This window comes from Polyergus mexicanus, unplaced genomic scaffold, assembly GCF_030449975.1.
Source record: "Polyergus mexicanus isolate NDT 795.1 unplaced genomic scaffold, iyPolMexi1.0 SCAF_2, whole genome shotgun sequence".
NCBI lineage: Eukaryota > Metazoa > Arthropoda > Insecta > Hymenoptera > Formicidae > Polyergus > Polyergus mexicanus.
In genome coordinates, this window is record NW_027223322.1 from 5,807,910 (window position 1) to 5,825,148 (window position 17,239).

The 17,239-nt window shown below is 36.9% G+C and overlaps 1 protein-coding gene across 7 annotated transcripts in view; it reads left to right on the forward strand.

Annotated features, from left to right (window-relative positions):
- The window catches only part of LOC138944723 (ras-related protein Rab-37), a 93,557-nt gene that overhangs the window by 31,249 nt on the left and 45,069 nt on the right, over nucleotides 1-17,239 (forward strand). For all 7 annotated transcript variants that reach the window (XM_070315634.1, XM_070315631.1, XM_070315635.1 and 4 more), the window contains one exon: nucleotides 2,188-2,298. In XM_070315634.1, coding sequence (XP_070171735.1) covers nucleotides 2,188-2,298 — 111 coding nt within the window. The remainder of the gene's footprint in view (nucleotides 1-2,187; nucleotides 2,299-17,239) is intronic.

A 17,239-nucleotide genomic window follows, 5' to 3' on the forward strand; every position in this document is an offset into this window, starting at 1 on the left:
GAAGTATTTTTAACGACCTTCTTACCGTTCCTGGGCAATGATGTACTTTATTCGGTTTTAGAATCATTTTTGAAAATATCCATCCTATAAAGTATAACAAATATTATCGATAATGATAGCTCTCTAGATAGTGATGTGGGTGCACGAGTTATACTCATTGTCAGATCCGAGAAGTATAATAGAATCACGTGAACGCCAAGTCTAAAAATATCGCCGTCGTACGCCATCGTAAAAAAGGCATTTCTATTTCAATGTACAGGCGCCTCTTTCTTTCTCTCTCTTTCTTGGCAGTTAAAAAGCGCAAAGAGTCTTAAGAGTATATGTCATTTAACCACTTATTGCCCGTTCGCCGATCGATGACGTGCTTTTATCGTCAGGCGAAGGACAACGATCAGAACACAATGGAGGCGCACCTGCCAGCCATATGAACCCACCTACCTGCGAACCTACGTTTTGTTTCGTTACAGGTGCGATGGCATTGATATTCTAGTGCATCGAACAACGTATCAATCTTTTCGCCATTGTCCGACAACGATCATGGTGGTCTCATAATATAGAACAAAAAATAAATCGAGAAGGAGAAATAGAAAATAAAGGAGAAGTTTTTTTTTTTCCTAGTTTTGTAATATTCATATACAGTTCACAGTACAGTAGTACAGTAATATTTACTCGATACTCGAAAAATAATGTTCTTTCTAATATAAGAAAGAGAGACGAGATCATTTGAAAAAAACATTTTTTTCAATGTTTATTTAAATTGATAAAAATGTTCTAAATTGCTAAATATGAATCTGATATTAAAATCGGCAAATTCAAAACAACGAAATTAATAAAGATCTTGGCAATTTTTTTAAATTTTGGTATTTGTTATATTGGTCTCGACATTTTGAATTCAATTCTGATAACGGATTCATATTCAGAAATCTGAAGAAAAATCCTCAAGTTTGAATAAAGAAAACTATTTGATAGAGCCTCAATGGTCTAAAATATTTATGACATTTCCATATTTTTTTTTAATTATGAATATCTTGTTAACAATAATCGATACAAAATTGTCTTACGACAATTGCGAATGGCGACGCCTTCCTAACACAAGCATACTCGATTTTCATTGCAGCAAAACTTAAGTTTGTTAAAGAATTATCATCTCGAAATTATCAAGAATTTATTTATCAAGAATTACTTTTATTTTTCTAATAGAATGTCATATATATTTTTATATATTATATATTTTGATAGCATTGAGATATGAATTCAATACAGTATCGTTAAAATTATCTCATCGAAATTATCAAGAATTATATACATCGCTTACCGTATTTATTTCGGGATAAAATACATTAAAATAATTTTTAATAATATTATATCTTTTTTTATTTACTATATCTCTCTATTTAATATCCACGATCGAATCTGATACAAGTATGTATCGTATATTCATTCGAATAGATCGGTCTGCCATCTACGGAAGCTTGCGCAAGGAGGAGAACAATGTTGATAGTCCGCGATATCGATCCGTTTTAAACAAGCATCGCGAATCGCGAGATGAATGCAAATAGATGTCCAAGTATGAAGACGAACATCGGTGCGTTTCGTTGCGTATCGATCGTTTATCGATGACAATCGACTTTGACGTTACTACTGATTGGAACGAGCTACGCGTCCGAAGTATCGTCTCGTCGCCGTTGTTTGTGTCTCTCTTTCTCTCTCTCTCTCTCTCTCTCTCCCTCTCCTTTCATTCGATTCGTACACAGCGGATCAAACGGTCTCAAAATAGGACAGTGATTGCGTTCGAGAGATGCACCGAACTTGACTAGAGCCGGAAAACTGATCCTCGTAATTACATTCGCGAACGCTTTTGTAAGCTCTTTGTCAGTACAGCTGTTCGTTTCGCGCCAAAACGACAGCGGCAAAATATTTATACGGTGCTCTCCATAGGGAGAGAAAAAAACATGGAAATGTTCGCGTTGGAAGAATATTAGTTCGGAGAAAAATATATGTCTAAAAAATTTTCTTCCTCGAGATAGATAGCGCAAAATTTCTCTCTCTCTCTCTCTCTCTCTCTCTCTCTCTCTCTCTCTCTCTCTCTCTTCCATGGAATAAACCGCTTTTTCTACAAGATGAAGTTTCGGCAATCCAATGCCGATTACACACGACGACGACTCATGCGCTATTGTGTGCTTGCAGACAATCCTCCTCGGCGATAGCGGAGTCGGCAAGACCTCGTTATTGGTCCAGTTCGATACCGGAAGATTCCAGCCTGGAAACTTTGCGGCCACCGTCGGTATCGGTTTTACGGTAAGTAACAGAGAGTCTCCACGCTGAGATATTTAATTAAAAGCCTTCCAAGTCCGTCGAAACGTCTGTCGAAATGTATTGTATTTTCTCAGTATTATCTCGCGAAGTTAAACTTTCGCATCGAAGTTTCCGTTCGCTTAAGATTTTTACGTTTCTTTATTCGTCCTATCGCAATTTACATCCAATCGTCAATTTGTACAATTTTTCTCGAGATCGATAATTTTTTAACATCCACGCTTTGTGGATTAAGGTTACAATTATTTTTAATGATCTTTCTCTCCGCGAAAAACAATCAGTATATGAACTGGAAGGTGTATATTAGTCTCTCTTTAACGGAGTTACATACGTTCTTTGTCTGGTGCACTATTAATTACAATGCACGTGAGACGGAATCGCGATGACGTTAACGTCTGACAATGCGAGCAACATGATGCAACACATGCATTCTTCTTATGTCTCGTTCATATTATGCGTTCAACTGCGACTTTGTCATCGAAGCAAATCTTTCATCGTGCATCGAACGATCTAATCGAAAAAAAAGGAAAATCATAAACACAACGATCGGCGTGATTAGAGACTCCCAAACTGCCGATAATCGTTCGCGTTTATCCGTCTAGAGCCAAAAATATTTTGTCACATAAATCTAGAGAGGAGACTAATTAATCTCAATTGTCGCGAGTTTCTCATAACTGCATCTGTTATAATAATACCAGGGTTGGGAACGTTACTCTATAAAAGTAACGCGTTACCGTTATCGTTATTTTTTTTTTTTTTTTTTCAAGAAGTAACTCGTTACGCCGTTACTCGTTACTAATTTTAAAAAGTAACGCGTTACCGTTACCGTTACCTTGGAAAGTAACGATTCGTTACTTTTTCGTTATGTTTTTGTTTTTATTTAATAATCGATATTTAATGTAATAAAATCTATGTTACAATTAAAAACTCTAAATTAGTCTCTATATAGCACAAGCGTTTTTTTTATATTAAACTTATTTAATGATTCTAATTTTTTATGTTAATATCTTTACTTTTTAATACACTTATCTTTATAGGAATTTAAATTGTAATTTGGAAATTTCAATTTAGTCGAAAATTTTTATCAAACATTGTTTTTAAATATTGATAAGAGAAAATATCGATATCATTAAGAGTATATTCCAATATTCGCTATCGGTATTGCAAAATCTATAATTTACGTTACTATAGATTTTCAGTATTGGCAGTGACTATCAGAATACAGCCTATGATAGAAGGCTACAAAATATTTTTCAAAAAATATATTGGATGATTGCATAAGTTTGTGCCCGATTTTCATAGATGGCAACTTAAGTTGCTGCATGGCGGAGTTCTATTGTTTTCGTGTGGTAATTGTTGCTTACACCGAATAGATGACGTTGTCTTATGTCAATTTAGCGTCAGACATTGTTCAGATAAGTCCATTTGTGCATAAGAGAAATCATTAAAAATGGAGAACGAAAAGGTGCATTTGCGGCATGTAATGCTATATGAATTTCGGAAAGGCGTGAGTGTTGGGATTGCACAAAAAAATATTCAAAGCGTTTATTTGGACCGCGCTCCTGCTCTCCGAACAGTCAAAAAATGGTTTGGCAGATTTCGAAATGGTGATTTCAACATGGAGGATCAACTCCACTCTGGACGACTTTCTGGCATTGATGATGACATTGTGCATGCCTTGGTGGAAAGAAACCCAAGGATTACAACTGAGGATATTGCTGAGAGGCTGAACATCGATAATTCAACCGCTTTTCGTCATTTAAAAAAGCTTGGATACATTTCCAAGCTTGATACGTGGGTGCCGCATCTCCCGACTGAAAGGAATAAGCTGCAGGAAAACTGCAGGAGTTGCAATGGGAAATTCTGCAGCACCCGCCATATTCTCCAGATATTGCGCCTTCAGATTTTTATCTGTCCCAGTCTTTGCAGAATAATTTAAATTGCAAGAATCTCAATTCCGAGGAAGCTGTCGAAAACCACCTTACAAACTTTTTTCAAGAAAAACCAAGTTCTTTCCTCAAAAATGGAATCGACAAGTTTATAGATCTTTGGAAAACCATTGTAGAAAAGAATGGAGATTATATAATTGATTAATAAAAGTGTTATCTCTAAAATATTATCTATTAAAGTTTATATTTAAATCGCGCACGAACTTATGCAATCACCCAATATATCTATCTATTGAATAGATAATATAAGATAATAAAGAACCAAAAAAAAATAACGATAAAAGTAACGGCTTATTCGTTACCGTTACTCTAAATCTATCCTAACGACGTTACCGTTACCGTTACAAACAGAAAAAAGTAACTGTAACGGTAACGACGTTACAAGTAACGCGCGTTTGCTTCCCAATCCCGAATAATACTATCGCCTAGCTATCGCACGTGTGAATTGCACCCAACGATGACAATATTGTCCCATGTATCTAGACGCAAATCCCCGAGACTGAGTTACAGTACGCTCTCTTGTGTATGTTCGACTTGGAGTTCTTAGCTCAAAGTAAATCATAACCCTTGAGGCGGGAGGGTTCTCGATAAACGCGTCCCACTTGCGAACAACCCTGCGCATCGGGTCACTTTTATGCTCCAAATACCGGCGATACATTATTCGCTGCATGATCGGCTTAGTATTACCTTCTCGAAGACAAAGCTGTGTCTACGCGCGGATCGCGATCCGTCGAATGAATATTTATGACAGACCTCTCTCCTCGAAGACGAGAACGCGCGCGCCTGTCGTCAGCGAGAAGTTCGATTTATAATATTATTACTTCGATTTGAGGGAGGACCATAAAAAAGTTGCCCTTCGCATATTTGATATTTTCGCGGTCCGTCCAACGATTATCGAAGAGGGAGAAAAGGGGAGGGGGGAGGGGGCATCAGTCTCGAAAAAGAGTCGTTGGAGCGAGTGCCTTGAACCCCACCTTTTTGTTCTCCGTTCGATGCAAACTCTCGCGAATCATCGGAAAGATGGGAAAGAGAGGGAGATGCAGATACCGGTGAGAGAGAGAGAGAGAGAGAGAGAGAGAGACCGGGGAGGGAGGGGGCTCGGTCTGTGTGGGATTTTATGCATAGAGGCGTTTGAGTATTGAGGTTTTCAGGTGGCTGGCTTGCCTTTGATGGAGACGATCGCCGACGGAGAGAAAGTCTTTGTGATACAAACTATGCAATTACGGGGGAGGAGATCGACCGACCGACCGACCGCGGTAGCGGCCACGATTTACGGATTATGGTGTGACTTTAGCGTAACCTTGGCATTTAACATAAATCCGCGTGGTACGTGCGTAGAATTTATTTCTGATATTTTGCAAATTTTATCACTGCGAGAAAATATTTTTCGCGAAAAAGAAAATATATATATATATATATATATATATATATATATATATATATCCAAATATCTATTTTTATAAAAAATTCCTTCAATAATTTACTTTATATCAAAATATCTTTTTCCGCACGCGCGAAAATATTTTTTCGTCGCAAATAAAATTTGCAAAAAAAAAAATATATATATACATACAAAATATATATGATTCCAAACATGAGGTTAACCATAAAATACGCAAAAAGTGGAAGAAAATTTTGCGCGATTCGTATTCGCGTCTTTCATACGCGCTGAGGATTTTGCTATTTATCACCCGTTGCGGCGGAAATATCGTGGACATCGACCCCGGTGTCGATGATTATGGGGCAAAACGAGTCGCCGCACTTTCCAGTTGCGAAGAACACCGTCTCTCTCGGCAGGGACGCACGGCCAGCTCGGTTTACCGTATCGTCGAGAAAGTTGCAATTGCCATCTATCAAAAACGACTGCTTAGCCGCAGGATTTCACTGGTAACGCGAGAAACTATCCCTCGTAAATGTCGCCTCAGGACGCTCTCCCGCATGGAAAGTCTCATTTTGATACCGAGGAATCGCGTCGCGGAGAAATCGCTCGCGAAATCACCGGGGCGCATTTTTCCCCTTTCAGTAATTAATATTTAATTATCATTAACCCAAGTTTCATTCGAATTGAATATCTCTTCCGGGGTTCTTGTATTTGTCGAGATTTCGTAAAGTTTTCTCTTTTCTACTTCCTCTTTATATTTACACGCGATTGTCATACAGATTCTTTTTTTCACGGATAATTTGATCGAAAACTTACTTTAAAAGAACGTTAAGCTAATTTATAAATTTCTATAGAATTTATAAACAAGCATTCGCGAGGAGAATGCTGCTTGTATATACGTTTGTTATTTTAATTTAAAGCGACGGCTTGTATATATGTATCTCGCGATTTACAAATATCTTGCGGTACACCCTTGTTCCTCGCGGAAACTTGTTACGATGCAATTAAGAAAGACGACTTGAGTATCTCGCGTAATCGGCGTAAGTGTCGTATTCGAGGGTTTTAATCTGTTCCGAGGCCAGAGTCGATGGTTCAAACTAATTAATTACTGCGAATTCCGGGCCGAGTTAAAGACCGTTTATAGTCGATCAACGTTCGCTTAATCGACGAGGAGTCGAGGCGCAGTATTAATTAAACGCTTGCGCGTATTATATACGTCCGTCTTATTAATCTCGATATATGCTCGATTAAGTAAATCTCGCGAAATTCCAACGTTATCTTTAATATGCAACTCGTATACGAGCAATATGAGACGTAAATCGGCGCGGTTCCTTATTAATTTACCTCGTGCCGATGGTACTGGATATTTAATAAAAATATCATTCGATGAATTCATGAAAATAATTAATATTGAAATTTCTCAGAATTGCCTTGTAATCTGTGTATCGATTCTCTTACTTATTACAATAATTTAGATACCGTCTATTTCTAACAGTTATTTGCAATTGATGCGAATCGTATTGAATTCTTATCGGCGATAGTTTCCAAGTACGTATTATACGCGATTCAATAATGTCGCCTTATCAGCTCCCTCCCTCTCTCTCTCTCTCTCTCTCTCTCTCTCTCTCTCTCTCTCTCTCTCTTTCTCTGTCTTTTGCGAATATGCACATACATATTGTTTATTTTATAAAATAATTTTCTCTGTATTTTTAACTTCTTATTTGAAATTACTTTCACGAAATCGATTGAATGCTTAAAATATTTCCTAAAAGTTTTTAAAGCGAAAAGAAGAAAGATTTGTTCATAATTTGCATATTATCGGAGAAAAGAATAATAATAAAAAAATATAATATATTTTTTACATTTTTAAATAATTCTTGGACATTTTCAAAATATACTGGGGTTTTTTTTTTTCCCCCTTTGCTGTCAGTTTCGCGAAGGGATTTTAATGTGTAATTTTATTTCATGAGTTTTTATAATCTTTCGAATTAAAGAATATCATTGCATTTTCCTATCAAATTCTAGCGAAATTTCACTGATATCGCTTATAATACTTCGACGAGTCACGCAGAGAGGGTTGGTGAAATCGCGGCGCTTCGCAGTGACAAAGAGATAAAATGGACCGTGATCGCATTGAAGCCGAGTAGCGTAGAAAACGATGAAAACGCGTCACAGTACTATCTTTGACAAGATATGAAAGAAGAGAAGACAAAGCCTATGGATAGAGAGTTCCGTTGAACGTTGACATACTTAGGGTAAAAAGTTACGAGGAGTCGGGATGAGGAAGGGATGAATAAAGAGAAGCGTTCTCGCGGAAAAAGACGGTGGTCTCTTCTTTCAGATGCGAAATCAAGTGAGATGTCAGATGAATATATCTGAAATGAGATCGCGTAGAAAGCGATCTCCCCCGAGAGTTAAAAAAATCGTTATTTCTTAGAAATATCAATAATTACTTGCGGAAACTTGCGTTCCATTATTTTCATGATTTCCAGCCACGTTCGACTAGCGTGGATAGGAAATTTATTTCTGCGAAATAAGGAATAAAAGACGGGAGTAAAGTTGATTATAATATTTCAAGCTTGGTAAGGATGGTTGCTGCACGCTCGTCGAGGTATCGAGGGTTAAAAGGGGAAGGCGGGGCAATAAATCACTCGGCCCGAGAGTGCCAAGAGAGGCTACGCCACGTGACGAAGCAGATTCGGTTCCTTCTTTTCCCCGCGTTCCGAGTCCGTCCCTTTCCCTCTTTCGCGCCCGTGAAAGTCCCGAGGCGAAACGCGCCGATTTCCAGAATATTTTCTCTAAATTGCCTGTACACTTGGGGGATATTAATTTTGCTGCACGCGTCTGCCAAAGTTTCGTCATTTTTTATAATATTACTATTGAACGCGATTTTTTCAAACGCTTAAAGCGAAACTAGTGCTATGGATAAAAATTTTTTTTTGGATGTGTTATTTAGAGGATATTATATAAGGTAATTCCGAAGGAGAGATGTGTGTGTGGATTGCCGTTTAAATACAAATAAAGTATTGAATTTTTGTACAATAATGAATGAAAACTAAAAGGATATATATTTTACATATACAGGGTGTCCCATTTTAATCTCCTCAGGCAAATATCTCATAAACCAAGCCCGGAAGAGAAAAATATTTCAGACAAAAGTTGTTTGGTTTCGAGGAGGCCATAGGATGGTGACAATGATTTGACCTTGGAAAATCATTTGAAGGTCGTGTGAAGGTCAACTTTAAAATCTTAAACGGAAACCCCCATTTTTTATTTAGTATTCTTGTAGCTGACATGGAGAGCTTTCCAAAACACTATAATAAAGTATTTTTTTATTAATTACTTTTTGAGTTATTTTATGTTTTAATCTGACATATTTTGATATAAAAAATTAAATATCTCGTAAAATATTTAGTTTTTGATAATCTTACCGTAATACTTCTATGTACAAAATAATGAGACGAATCGATTAGTATAAAAAAAAAATTGTTTTTAAGAAAATTATTCACAATGTATTTTTATAAACAATGATTTGTTTTTTTTTTGGCACTAATTAATTTGTCTCATTATCCTGTACATAAAAGTATTACGGTAAGATTATCGAAAACTGAATATTTTACGAGATATTTTTTATATCAAAATATGTCAAATTGAAGTATAAAATAACTCAAAAAGTACTTAATGAAAAAATACTTTATTATAGTGTTTTGGAAAGCTCTCGATGTCAGCTACAAGAATACTAAATAAAAAATTTGGGTTTCTATTTAAGATTTTAAAGTTGACCTTCATATGACCTTCAAATGATTATCCAAGGTCAAATTAATGGTACCATCTTATGGCCCCCTCGAAACCAAACAACTTTTGTCTGAAACATTTTTCTCTTCCGGGCTTGGTTTTTGAGATATTTTCCTGAGGATATTAAAATGGGACACCCTGTATATATATTGGGATTCCACAAAAATATCCTAATAATTAATAAATATAACTTAATTTTTAATACAAAATTATTGATTGTATTATATATCCAGAAACAATTATCTACATATAATTTTTGTAAAAGTTTCAGTTTATTTTCTCTCCAAAAATAGTTTTTAAACTCAATTCTCTAGATATACTATCAATTTCTTTCCCGTAGGTTCATCTATTCTATTCAATGTAACACATACTAAAAGAGAAATCAATCTAATCGCTTTTATTTGCCATTCTATAACGATAAGAAAACTTATATCAGCACACACATACATGAAAATAATTGTTTCTATTTTTTATAGATTTTTAAAAATAGCAGTTTATTTTCATTGTAGAATATCTTTACATGTGGTTCATCATATATGCGATGCAAAAAATATCCATTTATTAAATTTATATGAACATTAATTGACGCACCTAGTTACCTTATTAATGTCGTTTATATAATTAATTATTTATAAAGTAACGCAGGCGATTCTATTCCTTTTTTTGTTTTCTTAATTTTCATAATATAACGAAGATCGCTCGTATCTATTTGCGCATTGAGGGAAATTCTTGATCGTTTTATGACGTCGAAGCGACGTGACTGTAGAGCAAGCGAGAGAGATTTTTGCGGGATGGGAAAAAGATTTTAATTATACGCAACGCGCGTCGCCGAGAATTATACGAGGCGAGCGCACCCGCGGGCCTTTTTTTTCGGAGAAAGACTTGCGAGATGTTTTTGAACAATGGTATTTGTCCCGTAGATTTCATTTTCCCCTTCCCCTTTTCCATCTTTACAGATCCGTTTGTGGAGATCTGTTTCGAGATCGTAAGGCAGAAAACGTTCGCTTCTCTCTTCTACCTCCGAAGAGCGATTTATCGCAGGTCTCTTCTCACCATAGTGGCTTCCTAAAGAGAAAAAGAGAGAGAGAGAGAGAAGTACTTATAAGTAGAAGCGAGTAGGTCGCCGACTCTAGACGATACCGGTGTTGCTCGAATCGTTTCATACCTTTTTGCTCTTGTGCGTCAGCATACAAGAGAGATTCGAGAACGTTATTTTGGTCACGAACTTGGCCTTTCTCTCCTTTCCCTCTCTCTCTCTCTCTCTCTCTCTCTCCTTCCGAGTTTGTTTTGTTCCATTCCGCCTCTTCGTGTTGTTCTTGTTCCTCTCGTTCTTCTCCTGCTTCGTCGTGGACTTCCGCGCTGCTTATCAATATTTATATCGATTCGCTTTCGTCAAGAATATCGCGCGTGCGTCAAAAAATTTCCCCGATTCGTTTATTTATTGCTACTTCATCATCGAGCGAACGGCGATTTAAGCGAACCCGAGATATCTTGGGTAATTTTCGGAGAATCGTTCCTTTTAATACAGTGATATAGAGCGAGAAAGGGAAGAAAAAGGATAGGAAATTTGACAGATGTGGCAAATTAAATTTCGGCAAAGATTTTTGCATGACAACAATTGACATCTTATTTGGCGTTTCATCTTTATTTTGATTAAATTAAAATTAATTCAACGACATACTCAATACATATATGTTAATTGATTTTCTTTTCATCCATTTAAGCCATTTCTAAAGATACGATCGCTGACTTCAGCGGTTCATTTTCTTGGGAGGATGAAAAAGAAATCAATTTTTCAATTTTTGTTTGTTTCTTGGATTTAATATGCGACGTTATTAATTATCGTGTTCGCAGCAGTTTTGTTTTACCACAAAGCGGAACGCAAGTGTTCGCATTCTTCGAAAAATGAAGGGATTAAATTCACATTTGATAAAAAAAGATATATATACTATTTAAACAAATAAGTAAAAACACAAGCGCCATTTAATATTATTATTTCTCAAGTATTAAGTTCGTTTATTTTTTAAACTAATAAAAAATAATGGAAAATAAAACGTTCACAGAATTTTGCTGTATTTGATCGAAAAGTTCATTGTTTACGTAATTTATTGAGATTTATTATCTAATTCAATATTTATTATAATCTCTTTTTATATCATTCTTTATTTTTCTTACATTCCGTTCGAATACATTATTAATTTATACGTATACTCGTGTAGGATATCCTATATATGAATGTCGATCGAGAGAGAGGGAATTACTATCTTTTTCTCACATTTCTTATCGGCCCTACACAATGTCTCAGCTTGCTTTAAATTTGTGCCTCGAATAGTCAGCTGATTCGTCCATCGTGTATTCATATAATCGAATTATCGACAATATAATGGAATTATTACTGTTTCAGGCGACGTGCGAGCGCGATAAATTGCGTCGGAGAGAGAGATTAATCCCTCCTTCTCTTTCTTTCACGCATATATCCGCCTGTTGCTCTGCCCGGGTGTAATTTAATCGAGGCCGAGTGTAAACTACGCGTCGCTGAAACATCAGACCGTGTGTGATGCGTGGCGTGGGGGAGGAAGGAGGGGGAAGGGACCGGGCAACATTTGTCGTTGATTATTGGTTTTCGATATTGTGCGCGCGCGGGTTTTCCCCTCGAAAATAATCGGCCACGTGCGGCGCCGCTATCGATTAAAGGGATTAAATTAGGAGCGGCGCGCGATGTTTGAGATGCGCTTCCATTGTTTGACGATCGCGATTTCAAAAGCGATATCAACCATCTTGTTCGCTTGCGGATTTTCCCCCCATACTTTTTCATCCTTTTCAGCGAATGTCATTTAATGATAATTCGGCCGAGTTGCGCCGCTGATAACCGATCATTACGGACGGTTTCATCTTTTTAGGGTGGATTCTCGTTTCAAGAAAATCGTGCGAGGGAATACAAATCGCGCAGAATATGAATCATTGGATCTGTCATAATCATATGACTGCGAAAACCTTTTTTCTTTCTTCTTTTCAGACTTGTCGAATTACGTTTCGTCCATCGTACTCTATGGACTTTGTGTATTCACCACTTTTATCGAAAACTTTCGTTACATAATATGTTTACCCTTTATCATCGTGCCTCGTGATCAGCGCGAAAAGGTCATTGTGCAAAAGTTCGAGCGATCCGTACCCAAAGTAGCTTCCCACTTCCTTTGTCCGGGCCCACGATGAAAAAGGTCAGGCGTGAACGGTCCAGACGGGGAGCGGGCCCACGCCCTTAAATACTTTGTACTTCTGCCATTTTGAAAAGGAATGAGAAAGAGAGAGAGAGTGGGAGGCCCACGTACACAGTCCCATGTCAGGAAGACATCCGACATCTGCCAGCAAGGGGTGGCACAAACGAAATCGTCCGACCGTTCGCGGCGTGCATATAATCGCTCCCTTCTCTCCTCCCTTCTGTGTTTCCTTCCTCCTTTTGCCCAAGGGGGGACTTCGGTTCCTCCCCCCCCCCTCCCCATCCTCGTCACGTCGGGGAAAAGCACTTCGTTTATGCGGCTGGAGGCGCCCTTATATGTTTTCTATATATCCCAAGTTTCGCGCGAAATCAACACCCCTCGTGTAATTAACACCCACCGGTGTTAATTACACCGGTATACGTTACCCTTCTGTATTTATGCTTTATTAATTTTTCTAGCTGATGATGATGACCTCTTTTTATACACGCTACTATGTTTCTGCTATATCTCTCAGTCTCTTCTCTCTCTCTCTCTCTCTCTCTCTCTCTCTCTCTCTCTCTCTCTCTCTCTCTCTCTCTCTCTCTCTCTCTCTTGACCGAGGGTTGAGCTAATAAACTTCGGCCTCTAGGTTTCCCTCGCAATGGGACGCCCGATAGCAGATTTTATCTGTCTTCGTCTTTTCAGTCTGTGTGTATCCGTGTAAGGAAGAATCAGTTGGGAGAGAGAAAGAAAGATATAAAGCCGCGCGCGTTGAGATTTCCGTAAACAATTGCCCCCCCCCCCCCCAAAAAAAAATCCGAAATTGAATTAACAAAAAAAAACCTTACAGTATAATAGGGGGAACCGAAGCTTTGAAAGTCTTTGATTTAGATCGCGATTTAAGATTCGCAAATCCTATTACTTGTCAGAGAGCTTGTCAGATTGCGCTATTAATCGGAGAAACGCGACTGAAATTTAATGATAGCATTAATTTACACGCGATACACGTAATGTCCCGTATGTCCAGATACAATTATAATCGATCCGTATAATACATGAGAAAGGGAGGAGGGCGGGAGGGGGATATATGGAAAGGAAATTCTGCGGGAGGGGGCTGCAGACGTTGTGCGACGTTGCGGCAGGTTGACGCAAGATATATTGTACAAGAAGACTGATCGTACGTTTGTAAACGGGAGTTGTTAAGTGCATTATTCGCGTTAACCGCGTGCAATAATTGTCGGAATTAGAGGCCACCGTTGGACTCGCGACGCACCGTCACGATGCGTGCGATAATTGCCGGCTGTGTTCACTGGTAATCGCCTTAATGTTACGTCAAGGCCTGCATAATTAAGATTGCGTAAACGTCCGTCGTCCGTTGCGTAAAATCGAGGTGAACTCCCGAAGTCTATGTTCGTAGACTTGCCGACAGGAACAGTTGATTCGCATCGCAAAATTTATCAGCAAGCTGTCGCAAATTTACATGCTAATTTAAATTCAAAATATAGGCCGAGAGTACTCGCGACTTTCTAGCCTTCAATATTGATTATTTGTTCATTAAAGCTTTAATTATACAACTGTTTGAAAAAATATATATATATATATATATATATATATATATATAATCATTAGTTCTTCTACATTTCGTGAACAATCAAGCATATTTTAATTAAGATTATAAATTAACAAGACATACACTTGAATGAAAAGTTATAATGATAAATGTTGCGAATTATACAGGGTGATCCTGAATGTTCCAGCCAGACTTTGAGATCTAAGAAGAAATCTAATTCTGAACAAAAAATTTCCTATAAATATATATAAATCGAAAAATGCTTCCTTAAGAAGTTATCGCTCAAAAATCTCTGAAATCGTGATTATTTTACACCGTCTTCCAAATATCATGGGAAATGTGCGTTTTTTAACAAAAAGTATCGAAACAAAAGTTGTAGACAATTAAATCATCTTTCAAATGAGATCAAAATGATTGTTGCACGTTCCATAGATTTTGATATAATCAGTTTCAAAGGTACAAAAAGTGCTTTTGCTACTTATTGTTAGATCGATTAAAGCTGAAATCAGGAGGAGATCCTTAAAGCGACTAGATCGGTCATTACTCGATGCCGAAAGTGTATTGGGGCTAGGGGGGGGGGGATATTTTATTCATTTTCTACTATTACGTGCTATTTTAGTTAAAAAAAAAAAAATTAATTTTATTTTCATAAAAGAAAAAGATCTTTATTTTTTATTCTCATCGTTTTTTCAAGAAATTTTTTAAGTTTCATTTTCTTTTCACCTTTTGCTCTTCCTTTGCGTCGCAGGTTTTTTGAGCGATAACTTCTTAAGGAAGCATCTTTCGACCCGTGTTTGTAGGAAATCTTTTGTTCAGAATTAAATTTCCTATGAGATCTCAAAGTCTGGCTGGAACGTTCGGGGCCACCCTGTATTCTAACTAATAAAATATATTCTTGACAGATAGGATATGCTTGTCGCATTCAAGAAATTTCATCGACGAAGAGTATCACGCCCGATCCGATATTGTTATTCGCGATTCTTATTATATCATGTTACTTTCGGTTCTACGATATTTCACAATATAAATCTACAGCGCTCTTTATGATTTATACGCGTTTCTTGTATCGACATTGCGATTTCATATTTTGCGTAGCAATTTGCAGAAGGTCAGCAAAATTTTTCAACACGCTATTTTTATTCAATATATATTATCCATCTGTATCGTGATTTTTATCCAAATAAAAATGGGTATAAAGTGCGCTTATGTAATTGGCATTACGTAATTCCAACACAACGCAACATATATGCAAAGGACTCCCTCTTCCTCTGAATCAATCGTATACAGACGATTGATATAATAGATATTACCGAGTTTCGTAATGATGGATTGTGATAATTGAAATAGCATCGTGTGTACGCGCGCATGCATATAATTATTATTACTGTTACTCTCATATCCGGCCTATGCGGCTCATTTGTTTAACGAGACGGCTGTTGGATTGTAAATATCGCAACATGTATAATTCGTGCTTTGCTAATGACATCGCGTTTCGGTAAATAATTAATATCGCAGTCGCGAGCAAGCTTCGTTGCAAGCCATTTGTGTCGAGAGTTCCTTTTTTGAGGGACGATATTTTCGAAATATTTGCGGATTCAATGAAACATGAAATACTGACGAAATTATCAAACATTTTACGGGAACTCGTGTATGAAATATTTAAAAAAAATTCGGAAGCTGTTCAAATATATTTTTCGAAATCGAACGAGAAATTGTATCGAATCCAAATAACTTTTCTTTTATTATTATTATTTTTTTTTTTTATTTATTTATCGAAAACACGATCGCTCGGGATCGAGGGCAAGAGTTTTAATTATTCGCTGATAGAATAAATAATCCATTATCAATATTTTAAGAGCCGCAAATCATTTAAAAGTCTTTTATATTGTACATGAAAAAAAATTCATAAATATTTTTTCCGCGATTTTTTTATGCTCTTCTTTCTTATTTCCGGGAGATATTTCATTTCCCGCGAATGAGGGGGATCAGCGAGCAACGCTCAATCGCGCTCATAAATCTTTTTACTCGGCGAAAAAAAATCTTATTCGAGCAGAGATCACGATCGAGCAATGTGATCGAAGGGCATAAATTTTCCAATTGCGCGGAAAGAGCGACATCGAGAACCGTATATAAATCGGATAAATCGCCGAAAAGAAACGAGTCGCGACAACTTTTTTTTCTCCTTCCTCGAACGGGACGAATGATTGGAGAAGGATTCAGGGGCCAATTTGTTCCATGAACATCGACGAGGAAAAACGTCGACCGACGACAAGGAATTTTTTTTCCGTTTGACACTTTGATGTACTAATAGGCGCCGTGTATCGATCTCTTCGATAACAGTTTGCGTTCTACGTCGACGCTAATTGAAATTTGATGATTGAAAGAGACAGAGAGAGAGAGAGAGAGAGAGAGATTCCGATGAACGTAAAAATAAACCACAAAACTCACTCATATTTTTCCTTTTATTCTTTGTCAAGAATTTCCGCGTTTCGTATATTATAATATTAATATCCCATATAGCAATTATATATCTCTATCTAATTTTAAATTATTTACGTAAACGCTAATTTTTCTAAGAAACCACATCTTCTCTGGTAAAATTATTAATAAACAACTGGATTTTTTTTTTCTATCGCTAAATAGAAAATGGAACGTCGGGTATGCGAGTAAAAATGTTGTATACAATAATAATACGATCGATTTGTTCACGAATGGAGAGAATCTTCAATGGATTGTGCGATATCTTCAAAGTATGAAGTACTTTAATTGTAATCACAGATTCCATCACTCGATTGAGAAAATTCCGGGTGAAACCCCAGATGTATTCAGGGACGCGAAACGAGTTGTCTAAACAAAGGGTCGATCGATCCCTTTACATCCCTACACGTGATGATTTATCTTATTCAATCCTGATATCACCATTTTGGATAAAGTAATACATTAATATAATAAAAAAAAAAACAATTCTTTTTCCTATATTAACACATTATAAGAGAAAAAGTATCGACGAAAATCGATGTCGCGTTTCGTGTTG